This window comes from Eulemur rufifrons, chromosome 3 (assembly GCF_041146395.1).
Source record: "Eulemur rufifrons isolate Redbay chromosome 3, OSU_ERuf_1, whole genome shotgun sequence".
Lineage (NCBI taxonomy): Eukaryota > Metazoa > Chordata > Mammalia > Primates > Lemuridae > Eulemur > Eulemur rufifrons.
In genome coordinates this window covers 60671361-60698070 of record NC_090985.1, presented here as the reverse complement: position 1 = coordinate 60698070, position 26710 = coordinate 60671361, and the positions used below count along the sequence as shown (strand labels likewise).

Here is a 26710-nt window from a genome sequence, read left to right as displayed (position 1 = left end):
TTGTATCAACAGATCCCAGATTAAGATGCACTATTCCAAAGAAAAAGAGCATTTTAGGAAATTCTGATGAGATATCAAGGAGATGCTTTTCTTTTCTATGCCCTAATTTGTTCTTTTTATAAGGCAGAGAGCAAAGATTCAGAACTGAATTTTCAGATCTTTCATCAAAATCCTTCCTATTTTTTACTCAAGATAATATTGAGTAAAAATTATGGTGGCTGGTTTCTCAGAACTCTTCGTGGTTTCTTGCTTTTGCTTATAAAGCTCAAGCAGTGGATACCACTTTTGTTATAATGGATTAGACAAGAGAGGTCTAGAGTCCAACTCTGTGGATTCAAACTTGTAATTTTTTCTTGAGTTGAGATGACTTTATTTCTTGGTTTATAACAGATGATATTCAGTGATGATGTTCATTTTGACATCTTTATAGGGATGATTTATAACAGGCTTTATTTATTTCTCAGTAGAAACTTACATAGTATTTATGGTTGAACAGAAAGATTTAAAGATTATGCCAAACATTGTCTGGATTTGTAACTTTTATAATTTATTTTGAAGTATATCTAAGGTCTCTTGATCGTATGTTCTAGTTACTCTAGCTATTGCTTGTAAAACCTTTTCCTTCCCAGATGAAGGAAGGTAAATGGTGATAACCTGTAAGTGTCAGAGTTGTTCCAAAGGTCTCCTGTCATAAGAGTTAAAAATGTTATAAACTTTTTCTGACCAGAAAATATGGAAGGAGGGTATTTAAAGATTTAAAGGAGTGTGTGTATTTATAGATTTATCAGTGAAGAGTAGATATGCTTGAATCTGCTGGAGACTGCTTATCTCATGAGTTTTTTAAAAAGTAATTTTTTTCTTTCTATCTAAATTCCATGATGATATGCCTCTTTTGTTTGAATTGCTAGAATAATTTTAAGTGACTTTGATGGAGTTCGACTTTACAAAGGTGAAATAAAGAGTGGTTGGAATCTAAATCTTTTGTCTGCCAGTTTTTGATCATATACCGTTTCTTTGCTATAAATTTTTTTCATCTGTAGAACAGGAACTAACATAGCTCACCCACTAATAAGAAAGAGGCCCAACACTATTATTTTTCTTAACTACATGTAAAAAGTCAATCCATTGTAACATTTACGTTCATCCTTTGGGATAATTCTTGTTTTGGTGGGGGGGGGCATTTTTTCTGGAAGCACTTGCTGTTTTCTTTCTCCACTGGGCGCATCAGGAAATCAAGAATGTTTCTTGTATCTTTCTCGTATTATGTTTCAGAGAAAAGTCACTTTTTCAACACATGACCCTCATTTTTGAGAGGTAGATTTGTTTGTTTAAAAAAAATTAATGAATGAAATGTTACAGATTTAATTTATTCTTTGTATTTATTAAATACATTTAAAACTATATGCAATTAATAAACTACTCTCCACATAACATTATCCTTAACCTAATAAATGAGATTTCATAGTACAGCATACAGAAACATTAGCGATAATGCTAGATTTTTGGTTTCAAATAATAATAACCAATGTATGATTTATTTATACCTTATACTAGAAAGAAAGATGTGGGAAGAAAAATTTAAAGCCTGTCCATTCTTATTTTTTTCTCTTGGTTAAATCCTCTTGATTTATTTAAAATGACTTTATTTTGATTGATAGGTGCTGAAGATGAAACAAGAATAGATATGCAGTATCCTGCTCAGTATAAAGGCCAAGAGTTGTATTCACAGCAAGATGATGAACAGCCACAGGGCTGGGTGTCATGGGCCTGGTCATTTGTGCCTGCAATTGTGAGTTATGATGATAGTGAGGAAGACTACCTTGGGAATGATCCTACATCAATCACGCATCAGCAGAAAGCACAGACTTTGAAGGATCCTATTGTTTCTATAGGATTTTACTGCACAAAGGCAACTGTGACGTTCAAAGTAGGTTTTCTTTCTTTTGCTGTTCATATTTCTATCAACTTTAATGCTTAAATTTTGATTGTTAGTAAGATTCTATTTTAACTAAAATTTCTTTTGCACTCAATAGATGTTACCTTATAAAATTATATGTCCCTTCTATCTGATAAAATCCTTACCTTATAAAATTATATGTCTCTTCCATCTGAAATAATTGAATTTCGATCCCTTCCTATCTTCTTTTTATATTGGTTTCATAGACAGTTTTTTTTTTCTTCCTACTGAATCATTGAGTTGGCATACAAACATGCCTTAATATTTTCATTAAAAAAGAAAAGCACATCAAAAATCTCCCCTTTATGTACTCCTACAGCTTCTGTTTTATTTCTGTGCTCTCCTTCATAAAAAATTTCTTTAAAGCATTATTTACATACACGTCTCTCTCTTGCTCAAGACAGTCTAAATCTTTGTCTAAATCCTTTTCTAACTATTTTGCAGCAGTATTTAACATACTTTGAGTACTTCATATGTTAAAATAATGCCTGTAAAATATATACTCTTTTGCATAAAAGAGAGTATATAATATGTATGTTCAGGTAAAGTGAACATCTTTTTCCTTAAAGAAATATAAAATTATTAGTACTTTTAATGCCCCTTATGTGTTCTTCTTTGATTATATTGTATCTTCTCTTTCTCTCAAATATAGCCCAACCTGAATTTTGAGTAGTTACCTGGCTTTTTATAATACTGTCACCATACATGCAATAATCCTGAACAGTATCTTAATTCCTTGAACAAATATTTTTGATACTGGCTGTGGTCCGGGCACTGTTTTGTCTCTGGAGATACCAAAGTAAACAGATATAAATCCCTGCCTCTTAGAATTTAAATTGATATTATAAACATAAGATGTATAGTATGTCCATTGAGGATAAGGGTTATACAGAAAAAATGGGAAGAGGCATAGTGAGTGGGAAATAGAGGGGAAATTATGCAATTTAAAATTGTATGATCATGGAAGGCCTTACTGTGAAGGGGATATTTAAGCAAAGTCCTGTGAAAGAGGAAATCTATTAGATATGTAGGGATTAGCATTATTCTAATAGCAAATGTAAAGGTCCTAAAGGTTTCAGGAACAGCAAAGAGGCCAGTGCGGCTGGGGTAAAGTGAGCTAATATGAAAGTAGTAAAAAATGAGATCAGAGAGGTAATAAGGCTTGGAGCAGTGCATAAGTCATAAAACTCTATAGATCATTTTTGGGACTTTGTCATTGATTCTGAGTGAGAAAGTTTTGGGACAATTTTTCATAGAATTACATGATGACCTGAGTTATATTTTAAACTGGATCACTCTATTTGCTGTGTTGGAAATAGATTGCAGGAGAGCAAAAACAGAAGTAAGGAAATCAGACAGACAGGATTCCAATTTTCAAGCAAGAGATGATGACTAGGAGTAGGGTTGTAGCAAGTGGAGGCAGTGAAAAGTGATTGGATTTTAGATCTGTTTTGAAGGTCAAAGAGGCAGGATTTCCTGATAGATTTTTTATGAGCCATGAATGAAATAAAGAGGATCCAGGGATGGATCTTGAACAACTGAAAGAGTTGAGTTCTGATTTTTTGAGATACCTGAAATTGGGAGAAGGTAAAGTTTAAGATGAAGATTAGGAGTTTAGTTTTGGACAACTTTTAAGATGCCCACTGTATATTTAAGTAGAGCTATCCAGTAGGTAATTGGATATATAAAAATGGAAATCATATTAGAAATTTGGTCTGGCTTTATAAATTTGAGAGTCATGGCTGTATTAAGACTGCAGTCAGTGTAGGTAAGAAAAAAAGGAGAAGTTCTAGAACCAAGTTCTGGGGAAGTGTCATGTTAAGACATTGGAAAGATGAGGAAGAAATAGCAAGGGAAGCAGAGGATAAGTGATCAATGATGTAAGCAGAAAACTAAGAGAGTATTTGGAAGCTAAGTTCCATAAGTGTTTTAAAGAGGAGGGAGTGGTTTATTTTTGGGAATGGATCCTTGGATTTGACAGTGTTGAAATTATTGGTGATCTTGACCACAACAGTAATATGACACTGATAATATCTTTGTTGGAATTGGTTAAAAGCAAACAGGAGGACTGGTGGGAATGTAAAATGGTGCATCTGCTGTGTAATACAGTTTGGCGGTTTTACAAAAAGATCAGACTTTCGTTTGGATTCATGGGTGCCTTTTTGTAGTTTTCTTTGCTGTTCCTTTTCTTTTGCCTAACCTTTAAATGTTGGCGTATGGGGCTTGGTCTGTGGCCCTATGATCTTTTCTGTCTGTACTCTCTGAAGGTAATATAATTTGATGATAATACAGATGCTGATAGAGTATCAAATTTGTGTTTCCACTGATCACTTTACTGTGAGCTCTAGAATTTACCTATTTGTCTCCACTTGCATATCTAATAGGTATTTAACACATACAAAAATAGAACTCTTGATTTTGCTCTGCAATCATGCATCTCCCCTACTGTCTTACTATTCATTAAATTGCAACATTATCTACTCATTTCCTTAAGCTTACTATTTATGAATATCTTACTCCTACCACATCTAATCAGCATGTTCTGCCAGCTATACCTATAAGATATAGTCACTTCTCATCAACTTTACTGCTACCTGTAGAGCGAGAGTTCTTAAACTTTTTGATCAAGACTGCAGGATGCCTTTGCATTCTTTAAAATTATTGAAAATTCAGAGGAGTTTTTGTTTTTTCAAATTACATCTGCTCATATTTATTATGTTAGAAATTAAAACACATCTTAAGAATATGTATTCATCTAAACAAAAGAAAATCCAAGGGAGCAACAGCTGCTCCAGATGAGAAAGAATCAGTGAAAGAACTCCGGAAGTATGAAGAATTAAAGTGAAAGGACACCCCCCAAAAGGAACACCAGCTCTCTAACAATGGATACCAACAAAAATGAGAACACTGAAATGACAGATGAAGATTTTCGAACATGGATTGTAAAGAAGCTCAATGAAATGCAAAATAAAATGGAAACCCAACACAAAAAAAACCTCACAAAAACAATGCAGGAGATGAATGAAAAATTCACTAAAGAAATTGAAATATTAAAGAAAAATCAAACAGAATAGCTGGAAATGAAAACTTCATTCAAGGAATTACAAAACATAGTGGAAAGCCTTAAAAATAGATTAGACTGAGCAGAAAAAAGAATCTCAGAGCATGAAGACAATTCCCTTCAGTTAAACAAGTCAGTCACAGAGATAGAGCAGAGAAATAAGAGAAATGAGCAAAGCCTACAAGAAATAGGGGATTATATGAAGAAGCCTAACATAAGAATCGTAGGCATCCCTAAGGGTGAAGAAGAAAATACACAAGGGATGGATAATTTATTTGAGGAAATAATTGAGGAAAATTTCCCTGGCCTTGCTAGAAATCTAGATATTCAGGTACAAGAAGCTCAGAGGACTCCTGGAAAATTCATTGCACAGAGGCAAACACCACAACACTAAGTCATCAGACTGGGCAAAATAAACATGAAAGAGGCCCTCCTACAAGTCGTAAAGTGAAAGCAGCTGGTAACTTACAAAGGAAAACTCATCAGACTAACTGCAAACTTCTCAACTGAGACCTTACAAGTCAGAAGGGACTGGGGCCCAGCTTAGAATTGTATCCTGCAAAACTAAGTTTCATATATGAGGGGAAAATGTCTTTCTCCAACAAGCAAACACTGAGGATATTTGTCAAGACCAGACCTGTCCTGCAGGAAGCACTCAGAACAGCATTATACACGAATTAGCACAATAGACTCTCATCATTGTAAAATCACCAAAAGCTAAAGGTCAAAGGCCAGATACTACAATGGCTCAAGAGATAAAGCAACAAACTTCTCAACAGGATGAACAAAAATCCACCCCACTTATGAATTCTTTCAATAAATGTGAATGATTTGAACTGCCCACTCGAGAATAGGCTGGCAGAATGGGTAAATATACACAAGCCAAGTATCTGCTGTCTTCTGGAAACACATCTAATCCACAAGGACTCATTAAGACTCAAGGTGAAGGGATGGAAAACAATATTCCATGCAAATGGAAACCAAAAGGAAGCTGGTATAGCAGTTATCATATCAGGTAATTCAGTCTTAAACTCAACAAAAGTAATGAAAGACAAAGATGGTCATTATATAATGGTAAAGGGAACATTATTCAACAAGAAGACCTAACAATTCTAAGTATTTATGTGCCCAACACAGTTACGCCCAGATTCCTAAAGCAAATCCTACTTGATCTAACCAAAATGATAAACATTAGCACTGTAATAGCTGGGGAATTCAACACTCCTTTGACGGAATAGGACAGATACTCCAAACAGAAAATACATAAAGATACAATGGACTTAAACAGAAATCTAGAACAAATGGGCCTGACAGACATTTATAGAACATTCTACCCCTAAACCACTGAATATATGTTCTTCTCATTAGCTCATGGTACACTCTCTAAGCTTGATCACATCCTAGGCCATAAAACATGTCTCAACAAATTAAAAAAAAAATAGAAATTATACCATGCATCTTCTGAGACACAGTGGAATAAAATTAGAAATCAACTCCAACAGAAACATTCATCTCAACACAAAGTCATGGGAACTGAACAACCTACTGCTGAATGATACTTAATGTGAAAGAGGAAATTAAGGTGCAAATCAGAAGATTCTTGAACTAAATGACAAAGGGGACACAAGTTATCAAAATCTGTGGGACACAGCTAAAGCAGTCCTGAGAAGAAAACTCATTGCCATAAATTCGTACCTCTAAAAGCCAGAAACATAACAAATCAACAATCTAATCAATCAACTCTAAGAACTGAAAAAGAAAGAGCAAACCAATTCTAAACCCAGGAGAAGAAATAACCAAGATCAGAGAAGAACTAAATGAAATTAACAACAAAAGAACTATACAGAAGATTAGTGAAACAAAAAATTTGTTCTTTGAATAGATAAACAAAATTGGTAGGCCTATTACTAGATTAACCAGAAGCAGAAAAGAAAGAACTCTAATAAACTCAATCAGGAAATAAAAAGGAGAAATTACAACCGATACCACGGAAATACAAAGTATTATCTCTGAATACTATAAAAATCTCCATACACATAAACTTTGAAAATGTGGAGGAAATGGACAAACTCTTAGAAACACACAGCCTCCCTAGGCTCAATGAGGAAGAAACAGAATTCCTGAAGAGACCAATATCTTGTAACAAAATTGATACACTAATAAAAAACATTCCTAAAAAAAAAAGGCCCGGACCAGATGGTTTCACACCCGAGTTCTAGCAGACCTACAAAGAAGAACTGATGCCAATCCTGCAGATATTATTCCACAACATCAAGAAGGAAAGAATCCTCCCGAACACATTTTATGAAGCCAACGTCACCTTGGTACCAAAGCCCGGAAAGGACTCAACAAAAAAAAGAAAACTACAGACCAACATCCCTTAAGAATGTAGATGAGGCCGGGTGCAGTGGCTCATGCCTGTAATTCTAGCACTCTGGGAGGCCGAGGCAGGTGGATCATTTGAGCTCAGGAGTTCAAGACCAGCCTCAGCAAGAGCGAGACCCCGTCTCTACTAAAAATAGAAAAAAATTATATGGACAACTAAAAATATATACAGAAAAAAATTTAGCTGGGCATGGTGGCGCATGCCTGTAGTCCCAGCTGCTCAGGAGGCTGAAGCAGGAGGATTGCTTAAGCCCAGGAGTTTGAGGTTGCTGTGAGCTAGGCTGACGCCATGTTAGTCTAGCCTGGGCAACAGAGTGAGACTCCGTCTCAAAAAAAAAAAAAAAAAAAAAAAAAAAAGTCGATGAAAAAATTCTCAATAAAATGATAGGAAATCGAATTTAGCTGCTCATCAAAAAAATAAGCAACCACGACCGGTGGGCTTCAGTCACAGAGAGGCAGGGATGGTTCAACATATGCAAATCTGTAAATGTAATTCACCACATAAATAAAAGTAAAAGCAAAGACCATATGATCCTCTCAATAGATGCACAAAAAGCATTCAACAAAATTCAGCACCCTTTTATGATAATAACGCTTAAGAAAATAGGCATAGACGGGACTTACCTCAAAATGATAAAAGCAGCTTGTGACATAACTGATAGCCAGCATCATGATGAATGGGGAAACATTGAAAGCGTTACTGCTTAGAACTGGAATCAGACAAGGTTGCCCTCTATCACCACTTCAATTCAACATAGTGGTTGAAGTTTTAGCCAGAGCAGTTAGACAAGAGACGGAAATCAAGGGCAACTAAATGTGGGCAGAAGAGGTCAAACTGTCACTCTTTGCTGATGATATTAATTTATATCTAGAAAACCCCAAAGATTCTGCCAAGAGACTACTCAAATTTATAAATAAGTTCAGCAAAATCTCAGGGTAGAAAATCAATGTACACAAATTAGTAGCATTCATGTATTCCAACAACAGTCAAACTTAGAACCAAATCAAAGACTCAACACCTTTCACAATAGCAACAAAGAAGGTAAAATTCCTAGGAATATACTTAACTAAGGAGGTGAAGGACCTCTACAGGAAGAACTATAAAACATTGAGGAAGGAAATAGTAGAGGATGTAAACAGATGGAAAACCATACCATGCTCATGGATCGGCAAAATCAACATTGTTAAAATGTCTATACTATCCAAAGTGATCTATGGATTCAGTGTGATCCCTATTAAAATACCAACATCATTTTTCACAGATACAGAAAAAATAATCCTACACTTCATATGGAACCAGAGAAGACCCTGTACAGCCAAAGCAACCATAAGCAAAAAGAATAAATTGGGATGCCTGAATTACCAGACTTCAAGCTATACCACAAGTGTGTGGTAACCAAAACAACATGGTACTGGCATGAGAACAGAGACATAGGCCAATGGAAGAGGACTGAGAACTGAGATATAAAACCATCCTCATATAGCCATCTAAACTTTGACAAAGCAGACAAAAACATACACTGGGGAAAAGAATCCCTATTCAATAAATGGTGGTGGGAAAATTTGATAGCCACATGTAGAAGACTGAAACAGGATCCGCCCTTCTCATCTCTCACAAAAATCAACTCAAGATGGACAACAGACATAAACCTAAGGCACGAAACCATAAGAGTTGTAGAAGAAAATGTTGGAAAAGCTCTTATAGACATTGGCCTAGGTAAAGAATTTATGAAGAAGTTCCCAAGAGCAATCGCAATCACAGCATCAATAAAAATAAATAAATGGGACCTGATCAAATTAAAAAGCTTCTACACAGCCAAGGAAACTATTACGAGAGCAAACCAACAACCTACAAAATGGGAGAAAATATTCAAATGTTACACATCAAATAAAGAGTTGATAACTAGAATCTATATAGAACCTAGGAAAATCAGCAAGAAAAAAATCAAACAACCCTATCAAAAAATGGGCAAAGGACATGAACAGAAACTTTTCAAAAGAAGTTAGACTAATGACCCACAAACATATGAAAAAATACTCAACATCTCTAATCATCAGGGAAATGCAAATCAAAACCACAATGAGATATCACTTAACTCCAGTGAGAATGGCTTTTATCAAAAAGTCCCAAAACAACAAATGGTGGGGTGGATGCGGAGAGATAGGAATACTCATATACTGCTGGTGGGACTGCAAACTGGTACAACCTCTATAGAAAATTGTATGGAGAGATCTCAAAGAACTAAAACTAGAACTATCATTCGATCCAGCAATCCCACTACTGGGTATCTACCCAAAGGAAAAAAAAGACATTCTTTAAAAAAGACACTTGCATTAGATTGTGTATAGCAACACAATTCACAATTGCAAAGATGTGGAAACAACGCAAATGGCCATCAATACAGGATTGGATTAGCAAATGTGGTATAGCTATACCATGGAGTACTACTCAGCCATAAAAAAAAAAATGAAGAGCTACCTATTGTATTATCCCGGATGGAGCTGGAGCCCATTTTTCTAAGTAAAATATCACAAGAATGGAAAAACAAACACCATGTTTACTCACCATGAAATTGGCACTAATTGATTAACACTAATGTGCACACGTGGGAAGTAACATTTATAGGGTTTTGGACAGGTTGTAGTGGGGAGGGTTCATGGGTAAATCCACACCTAATAGATGTCCTTCATGCTCTCTGGGGGATGGGAACGCTTGTCAGGTGATACAAAGGCAATATATGTAATCAAAGCATTTGTACTCCTATAATACTCTGAAATTTAAAAATATTAATTATGTATTCTAAAATAATTTCATTATGTATTAAATAAATATTTTTATAGTAAAATAGCTATATTTATAAAATTTAAAGAGTGATATGACATTGTTTTGTGTTTTAGTAACTATCTTTAACGTTTGGCTTAGGTGAAAACAGCTGGCTCCTCATATCTGCTTTTGTATTCAGCCTGTTAGGAAATGTTTTGATTGCTCTGTGTGAACAATATTTGGACTCACTTAGATATTTAGCTGTAAAAAGAGGAGTATTTTAATAGCCTTTGCAGAAATTGTGCATATTCTTTTTTGATACTATACTAAAACTCATTAAGTGGTTATTTTCAAAAGGTTCTTTCTATCCTCAGCACTTGGAAATTGCCTGGTGTGTTTTCAACAAATATTTACTTGTTGAATAAATATATTCATCCATCCATTCATCCATGTACCCGCACATTCGTTTTCCATGTGTCGCTTCATTTGCTTTCTGTTTTCTAAAAATTTATAAAGACTCCTCTTTCAGGTTTTGTTTTTCCTCCAAGTTTGTCCTTACTGGTTTATTCTTTTGGGTCTAGATTTTGTGAGGAATATAAACCCATGTGAAATAAGGAGCAAAACCTGTGAAGTAGTATTACAAGTATTATTCCAGGCAACATGTTAGATTGTGGAGATACAGCAGTAAAAAAAAATTCAGTTTCTACTCTCATGGTTTTTAATTTAGCTTGGATTGTTTAAATGCTTATCAGTGGTAAAGCTGTACGATTTGTAAATACAGCAGGTGGCAAATACGCTGATTTTGCTGTTTTGTTGTTGTTGTTTCTGAGAGAGTTTCTCACTTTGTTGCCCTGGCTAGAGTGCAGTGGTGTAATCATAGATCACTGCTACCTCAGCCTCCTGGGTTTAAGTAATCCTCCTGCCTCAGCCTTCTAAGTAGCTGGGACTACAGGTTCATGCCACCACACCTGACTTATTTTTCTATTTTTTGTAGAGAGGAGGTCTTGCTCTTTCTCAGGCTGGTCTCAGACTCCCAAAGTGCTAGGATTATCGGTGTGAGCCACCCTGCCTGGCTAAAGACTTTTCTAATTAAAATCATTTAGTATTTTCTAATATGAGAAAAGCTACAGAAAAAAAAAACAATGAGAATAAGTTTCAACAAAACTTTATGTCATGGCTTGATTGATTTAAATTTTTTTTGAAAGTTTGGGCAAAAATGATAAAAATGCATATATTTTTAACACCATCACTTATTGTGCTATTTTAACACCAAGATTTATTATTTGTGAATTCTTTGAAATCGTTTTGTAGTTGAATTCTTTGATTTAGCTTTAAGTTAAAGGAATGTGGATCAGTCTTTAAAATTAAAATATGATTGAATAATAAAATCTTTAACAAATATAAAAAGACAACGGTTGCCAACTAATGTTAGATATATTATCAATTTAAGGTGATTATCATAAAACAGTTATTTTTTTTTAATACAAGTTTGTGAGGGAACTTACGTATTTTAAGTTTTAATTACTGGGTACTATCTGGTGATTTTTGCTTGTTTACTTTTAAACTTCAAATTATTTTGGTACATTTCTCCTCACTTAATTGTTGATGAATTGTATTCAACTGAGTCCATCAGAATAGGCATTTACATACAAAATTTTATATACTTTTTCAGCAGTATTTGTCATTAGTCACTATATGTTTTTAGAATTCTGGAACATATATGGTTCTCAAAGTTTTCACTAAGGGAATTATGTTGATATTTAGGAAACATTAGAATTCCTTGTTCAGCTTGGATTTGAAGAATGTATGGAATTAATTTGTGATTCACATTTTGGTCAGAAAATAAGGTCATGTTTCTACATTAGCATTTTGAACACTTGATATCAGTCTAGCAAAATCATGCCAAATGAAATCTAGCATTTTTCTAATAATGTTTAAAATTGTTCTTGTAATGTTTGAATCCTTTTAATCAAGTAATTCCTTTTTCTTTACAGTAGTTGTAGACAGCTGAAGGCTGATCAAGTTTAAAAAATTCAGTTTTACTTAAGCACTTTAGATTTCAGAATTATTGTTTTAAACAGCTACATTGAATATTAGAACTAGAAGCATCCAAGAAATAGGGGCCTATAATACATGAAAAATATAATACATAAAAAACATAAAAAATGTAAATAATTTGTTGCTAGTTAATATAAACGAGTTATTGTGCTTACAATTGTAAGTTTTCAGTTCACTTATTTGGCCTAAGTTAAACAGTGGTTGTTTTACAAATATACACTTTGACTTTGCATTTAAATTTGAAGAACATATTCATTGCACAAGAATAAGGGTAAATAAATCACAGGAAAACACAGACCTTTTAAAAAAATAACCTTTTTATTTTGTAATATATTTAGAACTATAGAAAAGATAGTACAGAGTTCACTTATAATCCTTACACAGTTTTCCCTGTTCTTATATTATGTTATCCTAGTATATTTGCCAAAACTTAGAAGCCTACATTAATGCATTAGTATTAAATTTTAAACTGTAATTGAATTTTCTTATATCTTTTTTCTGTACCACAATCCAAACTAGGATACCACATTGCATTTAGGATAATGCCTTTTAAAATAATTTATATTATTTAATGTTTGATACATATAAATAATATAAGCTTCAGGAGAGCAAGAATTTTTTTTCTTGTGTCAGTATCTAGATCAGTACAGGCACATCTCGGAGATATTGTGGGTTCGTTTCCAGGCCACTGTAGTAAAACAAATATTACAATAAAGTGAGTCATGCACATTTTTGGTTTCCCAGTAGATATAAAAATTATATAACAGACTATCTTGTAGTCTGTTAAGTGTACAATAACATGTCTAAAAAATGTATATACCTTAATTAAAAAGTACTTTATTGCTAAAAAATGCTAAAGATCATCTGAACCTTCAGCAAGTCATAATCTTTTTGCTGGTGGAGGGTCTGGCCTTGTCAATGTAGATGGCTCATGACTGATCAGGGTGGTGGTTACTGAAGGCTGGGGTAGCTGTGGTAATCTCTTAAAATAAGACAACAGTGAAGTTTGTCTCATCAATTGCCTCTTTTTTTTTTTTTTTTTTTTTTTTTTTTTTACAAAAGATTTCTCTATAGCATGAAATGCTATTTGACAGCATTTTACCCAGTAGAACTTCAATCAAAATTGATTTCAGTCTTCTCAAACCCTACTGCTGCTTTATCAACTAAGTTTATGGAATATTCTAAATCCTTTATCATCCTTTCAACAATGTTCATAGTATCTTCACCAGGACTAGAATCCATCTTAAGAAACTTCCTTGCTCCTCCACAAGAAGTAATTCCTCATCTGTTCAAGTTTTAACACAAAGTTTGCAGCAATTCAGTCACATCCTCAGACTCTACTTCTAATTTTAGTTCTATGCTATTTCTTTTACATCTGCAGTTACTTGATCCCCTCAAAGTCATTTATGAGGGTTAGAATCAACTTCTTCCAAATTGCTGTTAATGTGGATATATTTACCTCCTCCCATGAAGCATACGTTTTTAAATGGCCTCTAGAATGGTGAATCCTTTGGAGAAGGTTTTCAGTTTACTTTGCCCAGATCCATCAGGGGAATCACTATGATAGCTATAGCCTTATGAAATGTATTTATTTAGAATAGTAAGACTTGAAAGTCAAAATTATTCCTTGATCCATGGGCTGCAGTCTGAGTGTTGTGTTAGCAGGCATGAAAATAACACTCATTTCCTTGTATATCTCCATCAGAGCTCTTGGGTGTCCAGGTGCATTGTCAATGAGCATTGATATTTTGAATGGAATCTACTTTTCTGAGCAGTAGGTCTCCACAGTGAGCTTAAAGTATTCGCTAAATCATGCTATAAACAGATGTGCTGTCATCCAAGCTTTGTTGTTCCCATTTCTAGAGCACAGGCAGAGTAGATTTAGCATAATTCTTAAGGGCCCTAGGATTTTCAGAATGGTAAATGAGCTTTGGCTTCCACTTAAAGTCACCAGCTGCATTTACCCTAAACAAGAGAGTCATCCTGTCCTTTGAAGCTTTGAAGCCAGCCAGGCTTTGACTTCTCCTTTCTAGCTATGAAAGAGCTGGATGGCATCTTTTTACAATGGAAGGTTATTTGTTCTACATTGAAAATCTGTTTAGTGTAGCCATCTTCATCAGTGATCTTAGCTAGATAGATCTGGATAACTTGCTGCAGATTCTACATCAGCATTTGCTGCCTCATTTTGTACTTTTATGTTATGGCGACAGCATCTTCTCTTAAACCTCACGAACCAACCTCTCTGTTAGCTTCAGTCTTGTCTTCTCCAGATTTCTCACCTCTGTCAGCCTTTATAGAATTGAAGAGAGTTAGGGCCTTGCTCTGGATTTAATGGAATGTTGTGGCTGATTTGATCTTCTATCCAGACCAGTAAAACTTTATACTAGCAATAAGGCTGTTTTGCTTTCTTATCATTCCTGTTTTTAGTAGTATAGCACTTTTAATTTCCTTCAAGAGCTTTTCCTTTGCATTCACGACCTGGCTGGCTGTTTGGCACAAGAGGCCTAGCTTTTGGTGTATCTCAACTTTTTACATGCCTTTCTCACTAAGCTTAATTATTTTTAGCTTTTGATTTAAAGTGAGAGATGTGCAACTCTTCGTTTCACTTGAATACTTAGAAATCATGTGATTTAGAGACCATTAATAACCCCATGTGGCTTTATTAATTGACCTAATTTCAATATTCTTGTGTCTCAGGGAATAGGGAGGTCACAGGAGAAGGCAGAGAGATGGGAATGGCCGTAAATGTTTGAGCATTCAGAATACACCTTTATCAGTTAAGTTCGCTATCTTATATAGGTTTGGTCCATGGTGCCTCAAAATAATTTCAATAGTAACATCAAAGGTCACTGTTCACAGGTCACCATAACAGATATAATAGTAATGAAAAATTTTGAGATATTATGAGAATTACTAAAATGTGACACAGAGACATGAAACGAGCCTGTGTTGTGTTAGGCAAATGGTGCAGGTAGATTAATGCAGGGTTGCCACAGACCTTCACTTTGTAAAAAAAAAAAAAAATAAAATAAAAAAAAAATAACAAAAAGCAAGATCTGCAAACTGCACTTAAGTGGAATAAAATGAGGTATGTTATCTAGCTGCCAGTCAGTAAGTATTTGTTGCATGACTGAATTAAGGTATAAGAGTAGGAGAAATACTTTGAAAATAAATATTGGTGATTATACCTTTCTTACAGGAACTAGAGTTTTGTTCAATCTATTTGCATTTCTTCATAACTTTCTTTTTTATTAGGAATAGTGAGAAGTCTTGGAAATGATTGAAATGAAACGTATTGAATATATTAGTGAATATGAAATGAATTGAGGTTATAAGATGCAAATTTTTGGCAGACTATATGAACAGTTTATGAGTTATAGGACTGTTATTGCACTTTTTACTTTTTAAAGCAATATTAAGAGGGAGTTAAAAAAGTGATATTTTACATTTTCTCTATAAGTTTAGACTAGCATATTGAACTTTTGTACCATGGATAATGTGTTACAGCTGTTTTTGTTGCACCTGTTTTCCTACTTAATAATTAAATTTCCTGAATCCTAAAATTGGCTTGTTTTCATCAATTCGTCATAATAATGTTGGTTTATTGCCATTTAATACTGATTTTGATTTACTTAATATTTTTATTTTTCTTAGCTCACAGAAATGCAAGCTGAGAGTAGTTATTATAGCCCACAAAAAGTAAAATCTAAAGAAATATTGTGTTGGGAACAAGAAGGAACTACAGTGGAGGTAATCTTTCAACATTGAACATATATTTTTAAAGTCTTTGGTTAAGTTAATATTTTATAAATACAGTCTTTTTATCATAAGTAGTATATTTAAAAATATTTATGTTTATAGTTTTAGATTTCTATCCCAATATTCAGTGGTAGTGCTTAAAATAATTATTCCTTAAGGAAAGATTTTACTGTAATGTGCAACATTAATTCTTTCATTTTTTCATTTAACTTGTATGTGCTTATGTGTATGTGTGGATACGTATGTGTACATTAATGTTTATGAAATGTAGATTTGAGGATAGAGAGACAAGTAACATGTTTCTTATTTTAATAGAGTTTTTGCTTTACGGAGAATAAATTTGGAAAAGCCATAACCCTGAAGATGTTTGACTAATTTAGAAATTATATAAGGAAAGCCTCTAACATTTTTATTCAAGTTCTTAGTTCTAATGTTTCTTTTCCTCTTTTAGGCCCTTATGATGGGAGAGCCTTTCTTTGATTGCCAGATTGGATTTGTAGGTTGCAGAGCTATATGCCTTAAAGGAATTATGGGTGTTAAAGATTTTGAAGAGAATATGAATAGAAGTGAAGCTGTAAGTCAAAATCTCCCATTTTCCCTGTTTTTGGATAGGATGCAGGGATAATGAAGTGCTTATTGAAGTGTTTAACTATGTAAAATTTGTTAGACTACATATATCTCTGGGTTCAAGGAGAAGCTTTACTATTTCCTCCTGCATTTCCCCTGCAAGAAATTATAGAGCTCAGGGGAATTTAGAAAGTTGGTAGCACTTAACACCTGGAAAGTAGTTCCAGCTACTTTCTAATTCATGAATGTTTCTTCTTTTTTGTTTATGGGAGCTAGTTGGAGTTCCTTTTTGGTTTGTTAAAATGTTCTTTGCCAAAACAGGCAATGAAAATGGAGACAGCATTCCTTATCTTTTTATAAGACCTCAAGTTTTAGTGATTTCTATTGACTAGTGAAGGGGTGTTATAAAATCAAGGTTTTATTTTCTTTAACAGTCTAATGGTTTTTCCTGCTGTTCATAAATTTTGGCTTTTGTTTTCAGGAAGCCTGTTTCTTCATCTGTGGTGAAAATTTGAGTACAAAAGGTTTGACGTACCTTACAAATTCATTGTTTGATTACCGAAGCCCAGAAAATAATGGTACTCGTGCAGAATTTATCCTGGATGCAGCTCATCATAAGGTCAGAGAACATATATTTGAGCCAAATTCTGGGGTGTGTTTCAGTGGACACATGGTGTGAATACTTATGATTACCTCTTTCTTCTCAAATGATGTCTTCTGAATGTTAATTGTTTATTGAAACATTTAGAATATTTTTGTATAGCGTGTACATCTAGAAAAGTTTGAGGAATGCATAGAGGTCTTTACTTTTATGTAGTATGTAACCATATTTTGTTTTTCCATGCCCTACTTTTAAAATAGTCATGGAAACATGTCAAATTAGCTCTGTTAATTTTTTTTTAGTCTTAGAGTGTGGGATATATGGGAAGAAATGAGGAATTAGCTTTTTATTGTGTATACTTTTTAGTATTGTTTGAATTTCTCATGTAAGATTATATTAATGTATTTATGGGATATTAATATATTTATGAAATAAGTTAAATTCAAAAAAGTTACCTGAAGATCAGTGCAATAGAATAATTTACATTTTAACCATTTTCATTTTTACTTTCATAGTTAGAAGAATTTAATGTTGACCTGCATTAAATTTATAAAAACCTGTATTTATAAAACATTTTTAGCATTTGAACTATTTCATATAAATGTACTGAAGTATTTAAGGATTAACTCTATTTGAGAGTTTACATCATTGGACAGTTTTGTGATAGCGATAAAGGTCAGGAGTGTATTATCTCCTACATTATAGGTATTTATTAACTAGACATTATTGGTAAAGTGGTCAAAGTGTCTAGTAGAATTATGGATGTCTTTTTGTGTGGTCTATGGGAGAGGTAACATTACATTTCTTAGAAGTAAATTCTTTGGATAACCTCTGTTCTTTTGTTTTGGTAATCCTTTCTGTTGGTATACATTGTATGTAAGGATATGTGTCTGACCTATCAGGTTTTAACTTGGATGTTTCTTTTATGCAATGTTTGTTCTGTTTGCATTGCTTTGTTGGCAGGAGACATACACTGAGATTGCTGGAATGCAAAGGTTTGGGGCTTTTTACATGGATTATCTCTATACAATGGAGAACACCAGTGGCAAAGGTATTGGCTTCTTTGCTTTATGTTTGCTCTTCCTTGAGCAGTTGAAACAAAGGCTTCTTCAGAATCAGTTGATCTTTGGTTGGCTGTACTCTGTTATATAATATTATTTACCTTCTGATACTTTGGGGAATGGTTTAATTTTAATGTCATGTTAGGATTTTTAGATTTTTGCCATTTTTAATCCTTTCTTTATACAACTGATTGAAGATATTTTGCATAACCAAATATAATTAGTTCTTATATGTAGAAAAATATTTAAATTTTGATATATCACATTTCATGTTACATTAAGTTGTCAAAAAGAGTAAACATTCCTTTTCTGTATTAAATACATTTTGAATGTTATATATATCTTTTTCTTAAAGAGTTTGTTGTATCAAGTAGAAAAGTAGAAAAAAATCCTCCAGAGACTATAGATATATAGGCTTTATTATTTTATTATGTACTTTATTATTATATTTTCTATTTTATTTTGTTAGAAAGTAAATGATATTTTAAACAATTTCACCATTTGATGTTTTATATGCATATCAATGTGCACCCTGCGGGTGCTAAGGCCTGACTTGCAGGCCTGTTTCTGGGTTCCCGAAGATTGATCTCTAAGTGTGCCAGGGGAAGAAGTGCTGGTACTGAGTTTTCTATTTGGGGGGCTCTGGGACTGGCTCGCCTATCTCAGCTGCCAGGGCACGATCCCACGAAAGCCTGGCAGGGAGGAAACTCTGAAATTGTGGCAACCCTGCTCTCCATGGCGAGTTCAGTTGAGAGTGTACACTGGCTGTAGGAAGTGCACACCGGCCATAGAGAAGCAGCTGTTTGTGAGCTTCTCCATTCAGAGTACTCTGGAGGTTGCAATGGGTGGGGGAGGGGCTGCAGCTACAGTCACCTGAGCTCAAAGTACTTTCTCTGATGCTGTGAATAGGGGGTTGCAGAGGAGGAAGTGTCTAGATGTAAGAAAGCTGGCACTCCAGTCTCTCGTGGCATTTTCCCATGGGGTGTCCGTTATGGACACCCAAACACCTGGGGTTTGCTGGTTCACCCCAGTCTCCCTCTTTAGCACTGTGCCTGGGCTTGTGGATAGTGAAAGCATCTTCAGTATACTTTGTGTCCCGCTGTTCACTGTAGGCACCTAGGTGGGGAGGGAAACCCCACTTACCCTTTCACTGGACTTCGATCCTGTTTGGTTTCGATCTGTGCCACTATTTTCTCCTCTCTATCTTCTTCTTTCTCAGGTTTGCAGGTTTTCTCTGTGTGGTCCCCATATGTCTCAGTTGTCTCTCTCTCTGATCCTCACTTGAGCTACAACTCTTCTCTGCCCTCCTCAGTGCATATTCTACCTTCCAGCCCTGATGGTCCCACAAGTGATGTCTTTAGTCGGCCATCTTCTATTTAAGGTTTTAGGAGGATAACTTTAAATACTTAAAAAAATATTTTATCTAAAATTCTTGCTTTGTTGTGACTTGACATTTATTTATTTCTATAGTCTACATCAATGGTCCCCAACCTTTTTGGCACTAGGGACTGGTTTCATGGAAGACCAGGGTTTGGGGGGGGCGGGATGTTTTTGGGATGATTCAAGCACATTAGATTTATTATGCAGTCAAACCTCTCTGGTAATGATAATCTGTATTTGTAGCTGCTCCCCAGCACTAGCATCACTGTCCCTGCTACACCTGAAATCATCAGGCATTAGATTCTCATAAGGAGTGCACAGCTTAGATCCCTTTCATGTGCAGTTTACAGTAGGGTTCTGGTCCTATGAGAATCTAATGCTGCCTCTGATCTGACAGGAGGTGGAGCTCAGGTGGTGATGTGAGCAATAGGAAAGGGCTGTAAATACAGATGAAGCTTTGCTCTCTTGCCTGCCACTCACCCGCTGCTGCGGGGGGTGTGGGGGGTGGGGTGGGGATTCCTAACAGGCTGCGGAGTGCTACCCTGGGGGTTGGGTACCGCAGGTCTACATTATAAAAAAAGTCTTAAATTTTATCTATATAAATGTGTAAACACATACTGAATCAATAATTTCACAAAGTTTGTAGTGAATTTAGAAAATTTGAGAGTAGATTTGATTTTGTATGTTTTCAGTAAGTTCATGATATTCTAATTAATGTAAGAAACTATTAAATATAGTAAAAAGAGCTTATGTTATTGTTTTTGTTGCAATAAATGATGTAGTAGTACTTTTTGCACATTAAAAGTTGGTATGTACATAAAAATTGAGTCAATAAGTTTCCTGTGCTGCTGTTTGATATTGATGATACGCATCTTCTGGCAATTATTTTGTTTTTGTTACACTGCTTGAAAGCAAACAGTGTTTTAAAAACTAAATTGAAGTATTTCCTATTAATATTACTGTTTAAATATTCGTTACTGCTGTAACTGCTACCTTTCTGGTCTTTTCTACTTAGGGGGTTATTAGAAATGTTATGGACCTCACGTAGATAGCTGAAATTGTAATCCAGAACAGGAAGGTTTTAGAGATAATCAACTTTAAAGACATAGTGAGAGATAAAATTAAAACAATTATGTTTTGAAGGGCAAGTATGAGAAGCATCATAATTCATTGATATTTTGAATCTGGATGACTTGGACAGGTGTTGGTGTTAATCCAAGGGATCGTTGAGATAGAAGGATTCTTGATTCCTATATTATTCTATTTAAGGATTAATTTTCTAGTTCCAGGCATGGAGCTAAGACAGGCTCTTTCTTCTTTAAAAGTAAGGGTCTTATACTGAGACTGAGATTCATAAGGTATAAGTTAAATACAGGCAATCTTTAATGAGAACCAGTAGAGAAAGAAAGAAGGTAAATCTCTAGTGAAAGAGAACAACTAAAGATATATAACTTTTTATCAATGAAAATAGGGTTCCATGCACACTGTCAGCACAAATGGTTGTTAGAGTTATTTTTGTAGCTAGCAGATTCTCAAGAAAACTAAGTTCTTCCTCTTCAAATAGGAGGAAGATGACTTTTCTATTGAGAGGTACAAAAATACAGATGGTTGGGGGCAGTGTAGCCCCTGGCTGTCTTGTAGCAACTCACAAGTCCTTCCTTTTTATTTGGCTACCTGGATAGTGTCTTGACTCTTAATAAAAATAGCCAAACATTTTAGGGGCTGGAGTGACCAAACACATTGAAGGTGAGCACAAGTAAATATATCTTGCTAAAAATATATAGCTAAATGCCAGTTACACTTTTACATTTCAAACTAGCATCTAAATTTAAACTGTATTATATTTAATTTCCATTATTGGGGGGGCTTATATGTAGCCTATTGGCTTCTCTTATTTTAGAGACAATTTGATGTCTAAAAGAAGTGTCTTTTTTATAAAGTGACATTTGTTTAGGAAGCCTAATAGCCCCTTAAGGATCCATATCAGGGGATTTTTCCTGCTTTTTGAGTATTTTGATTTGTAACCAAAGTTCTTCTGATTATCTTCAAGTTACTGCGTTCTGTGTAATACATAACCTTAGAAATGGAATGGTTTTAGCTATGAAAGGTAATGGGCTTTGAGGTGAATGGTATGTTATTTATACCTAAGTTCTAATGTGAGTCAATGTTAAGTATACATATCATAAAATATATATAAGAATAACTTTGTATGTTTTATTTGATGTGACATTTAGGTCTGTGTGGGTGCTTATAGATTTTTTTTTTTTTCTTTTTTGTTTGTTTTTCAGCTCATTAAGGGGGTACAAAAGATCAGGCTATATACATTGCCCATGCCTCCCCATGCCCCCGAGTCTGAGCTTCAGTTGTGTCCATTCCCTAGACAGTGCACATCACACTCATCATGTAGGTGTGCACTCCTCCCACCCCATCCCCCCCTGTCAGAACTTCAATCGTGTCCATTCCCCAGGCAGTGCGCATCGCACTCATCAGGTAGGTATACACCCATCCCTTCCACCCAGCCCCGACCCCTGTCCGATACCCAATTGGTGTGAATCCCAAATGTACACTCAGGGAAACCAGTTTGCTGGTGAGTTCATGTGGTGCTTGTTTTTCCATTCTTGGGATACTTCACTTAATAGAATGGGTTCCAGCTCTCTCCAGGAGAACCAAAGAGATGCCATATCGCCATTATTTCTAATAGCTGAGTAATATTCCATGGTATACATATACCACATTTTGCTAATCCATTCATGAATTGATGGGCATTTGGGTTGTTTCCACATCTTTGCAATTGTGAATTGTGCTGCTATAAACATTCAGGTGCAGGTGTCTTTTTTATAGAATGACTTTTGTTCTTCTGGGTAGATGCCCAGTAATGGGATTGCTGGATCGAATGGTAGGTCTACTTGAATCTGTTTAAGGTATCTCCACATTGCTTTCCATAGGGGCTGCACTAGTTTACAGTCCCACCAGCAGTGTATGAGTGTACCTATCTCTCCACACCCACGCCAACATGTCTAGTTTTGGGACTTTTTGATAAAGGCCATTCTCACTGGAGTTAAGTGATATCTCATTGTGGTTTTGATTTGCATTTCTCTGATGATTAGAGATGTTGAACACTTTTTCATATGTTTGTTAGCTGTTTTTATATCTTCTTTTGAAAAATTTCTATTCATGTTCTTTGCCCACCTTTTGATAGGGTTGTTCGATTTTTTCTTACTGATTTTCCTGAGTTCTAAATAGATTCTTGTTATCAGTCCTTTATCTGATGTGTAGTATGCGAAAATTTTTTCCCATTCTGTAGGTTGTCTATTTACTCTCGTGACTGTTTCTTTGGCTGTGCAGAAGCTTTTTAATTTGATCAGGTCCCATTTATTTATTTTTGTTGCTGCTGTGATTGCCTTAGGGGTCTTCTTCATAAATTCTTTGCCTAGGCCAATGTCTGTAAGAGTCTTTCCTACGTTTTCTTCTAGAATTCTAATAGTTTCTTAAGAAACTATTCTTAAGGTTTAAGTCTGTTAACCACCGTGATTTGATTTTTAGATTTTTCTTGTATTACATGGTAAAACATTCTGCCTACTGCATCATCTGTTTAAAAATATGTGAATAATTAATTTTTTTATCTAGTGAGACTAAAGAGCAAATAGTACTACTACTTTGTGCGAAATGATGGAAAAGTATGTTTGTAAAAGTTTATTAAAGGTGTACAGAATTTTTTTGTTTAATTAGGCCTTTCTAGGTTCTAAAGATAATTAAATGCTAGAAAGTCTTACCTTCTTTTTGTTTGAATAAACAAAATGGATTAAGAATTTAAAATTACTGTTATTATAATAGATTTATGTATTAAAACCAAATCTCTAAGAAGTATACATATTAGATAATGAGAAATACCTGTAGGTAGAGTCAAAATTTTCTTTAGAAAACAGTCTTGGTGCCTCTTCGGTATATGAGCAGACGAGGAGGGATCTAGGAACTAGGATTCTGTCCCATGGAGCATAGGTATAATAATTTTATTCTTGAAAAAGCTCAAAGCAGGTACTACCTGTGGTTCATTTTTTGGTCATTATAAAATTCTCAAAGCACCCTGTGTTGGAACATGTTATTTTTTTAATTTTAAATGAAACTTCTAAGATAAATTAGCAATAAAATGCAACTTTCTCCAAAGTCCTCCTTCCCAGTCAATGTAATAATATTGTTTATAGAATTATTGGATATAAGTCAATTAGGTTTTACAGAATAGTTTTCTATGAATGATGGTTTGGGGCTGGGCACTCTGAGTGGCTTAGGTGGGAGGATCCCTTGAACTCAGAAGTTTGAGAGCAGCCTGAGCAAGAGTGAGACCCCGTCTCTACTAAAAATAGAAAAAATTAGCCAAGTAGCTGGTCTGCACCCTATAGTGCCAGCTACTTGGGAGGCTTAGGCAGGAGGGTTGCTGGAGCCCAGAAGTTTGAGGTTATAGTAAGCTATGATGACACCACTGGACTTCAGCCAGGGCAACAGAGCAAGACTCTGTCAAAAAAAAAAAATGATGGTTTCGTTTTATATCACCTGCTATAATATTAAATAGATAAGAATAATTGTTTTTGAATCAATTGCTTTTGTCAATAATATCTTATCATCTGCATAGAGTAAAACATAGCATAGTTCTCTGTATCTAGCTGTTTTAAAGCCTTAAGCTACAAGCTAAAAAGATGAGGGAAGAGTAATATTAAAATATATATTTGGTATATCTAATTGATGCTTAAAATGTTAATATAAAATTTTATTTCTTATAGGTTCTACAAATCAACAAGACTTCTCCACAGGGAAAAGTGAAGATCTGGGAACAGTCCAGGAAAAGTCTACTAAAAGCCTTGTTATAGGTCCTCTTGATTTTCGCTTGGATAGCAGTGCGGTACATAGGATTTTGAAAATGATTGTTTGTGCCTTGGAACATGAATATGAACCATATAGCAAGCTAAAACCAGGTTTGTTTTGGATTAATTCTGAATCTGTCGCCCGTTGATTTAAATGATTATATAATTCAGTTTGTCCTGTTTTGCTAACTTTCCTTTTTTAGTGTATTTTGCCTGTCTGCAAAGACTTTTATATATTCACTTGTTAATTTAAAGAATAAACTTGTGTGTGGAGGTTGTAGTAGGAGAGGTCAAAATTTGGAAATTATTTTTATGTGTACTTTATTTTCCAGTAATTGTCAGTATTTTGTTGTCACAACTTTTTGGTACTCTTTCTTGTGTATGCTTGTAAATTATGACCATTTTTTCACATTCATGGATTCTAAGGAGCCAGATATTTATTAAGCTGGGTTTTAAACCTATGAATTTAACACTCAGGAAAAGTTAGGTACTGCTGGTAAAAAAGAATTTGCTGTACAACTAATGTTTTCTCATGATATGAATATATGGCTATCAGAGTTTCATAAAATACAAATTCCATTTGAATGCAATAAAGCAATTCTTGAGTTGAGTAGAACATAATAGCATAATGAGGGGTATAGGATATTAGTTAAGAACTCAGCCTGTGGAATCAGACTGTGGTTTGGAATCTGACCCCCTACTTCTTATTATCCTTAGGAAATTTAGTTAACATCTTTGATCTTCCATTTCTCTATTTGTATAATGAGTTATTGTGACAGAGATGGCTAATTGTTTCTCCAATAGCCATTCTTCTCTTTTTTGTAGCAATAGAAATTTAATCTTAGAAATAAAGACTATACATTCCAGATGTAGTCATGACTAGGTTCAGGCTATAGGAATGGAAGCAGAATTTTATGTGAAGTTTTGGGCCATGACTCTGAAAGGGAAAAAGCATGCCTTCTTGTTTTCCTTCTCCCCTTCCTTCCGACTGGAAAGTAAATATAATGACAGGGGCTGGAGCTGTCATCTTAGACCGTGAGATTTTAGTTGCATGCTGAGGATGACAGAGCAGCAAGGTAAGAACCTAGGTCCTCAGTACTGTGGAAGCACCATGTCAGCCCTGGATCCTTTAGACTCAGATTGTTGTGTGAAAGAGAAATAAACTTCAGCTTTTGTTGAAGTTTCTATTATTTTACTTTTGTCACAGCAACTTTACTGTTATCTTAAATGATACACTAATAGGACCTACTTCCAAAGGTGATTGTGAGTACTAAGTGAGGTAATGCGTATAAAAGCACTTAACCCAATGTTGGTGCATAGGAAGTGCTTGGCATGTTCATGCATTCATTCCTTGCATCCTGCTTGTAATGCCACACACTCTTCCAAGTGCTAGGATAGTATGGCAAACAAGATATACAGAGTCTCTGCCCTCATGGAACTTATATCTTCGTGGGGTAGATGAATAGTAAACAAGTAAAAATATTATTTCAGTCATTAATAAATGTTTTATGAGAAAAAAATAAAAGCAAGTGTAGGGAAGAGTGCTAGAGAAAGGAGAGGAGAGCTGTTTTAGTAGGGAGGTTAGGAAAGTCATCTGTGGAGGGTTTATATATGAGCTAACTTGTGAATGATATAAGGGAGTGAGTCATGCAGTATGTGTGAAAAGAGTTTTATGTAGACAAGTGCTAGAACCTTGAGGTAGGAATGATTTTGGCAGTTTACAGAGATAAAAGGACGCTAGTATAGCTGCAGCACAATAAATGTTGGTAAGTCAGAGAGGTAGGCATAAATCACTCTGTTAGGCCATGGGGACCAAGGAATCAAGATTTCATTCTAAATGTAATGAGAAATCATTGGCAAGTTTTGAGTAGGAAGGTATTAACTTATTTTAATAGAAAATAGTAGAGTTGGCATATGTTGTTCATTTTTTAAAATTTTGGATTTTCCTAGTTTCACTTGTACTCATTTTGTGTGTGTGTGTGTGTGTGTGTGTGTATTAAGTTTTATACAGTTTTATCACCTATGTAGGTTTGTGTATTCACTACTGCAGTCAAGAAAATGAACAGTTCCAATATCGCAGGGATCCCTCATGTTGTGCTTTTATATACCCACCTACCTACCATGTCCCTCTCTCTTCTCTTGTTCTTAACCCCTGGAAACTATTTCTTCCGTTTCTAAAATTTTGTCATTTTTACATAAGTGGGATTATATAATGTATAAGATTTTAGGGATTGTCTTAACCAGAGTTCTCTGGAGATTCT

At 34.8% G+C, this 26710-nt stretch overlaps 1 protein-coding gene across 1 annotated transcript in view; it reads left to right on the top strand.

Annotated features, from left to right (window-relative positions):
• The window catches only part of VPS13B (vacuolar protein sorting 13 homolog B), a 754271-nt gene that overhangs the window by 61203 nt on the left and 666358 nt on the right, over positions 1 to 26710 (top strand). Inside the window, exons 8-13 of the mRNA XM_069465462.1 lie at positions 1659 to 1927; positions 15880 to 15975; positions 16436 to 16558; positions 17033 to 17170; positions 18116 to 18203; positions 24369 to 24560. Of these exons, the coding sequence (XP_069321563.1) occupies positions 1659 to 1927; positions 15880 to 15975; positions 16436 to 16558; positions 17033 to 17170; positions 18116 to 18203; positions 24369 to 24560 (906 nt within the window). The remainder of the gene's footprint in view (positions 1 to 1658; positions 1928 to 15879; positions 15976 to 16435; positions 16559 to 17032; positions 17171 to 18115; positions 18204 to 24368; positions 24561 to 26710) is intronic.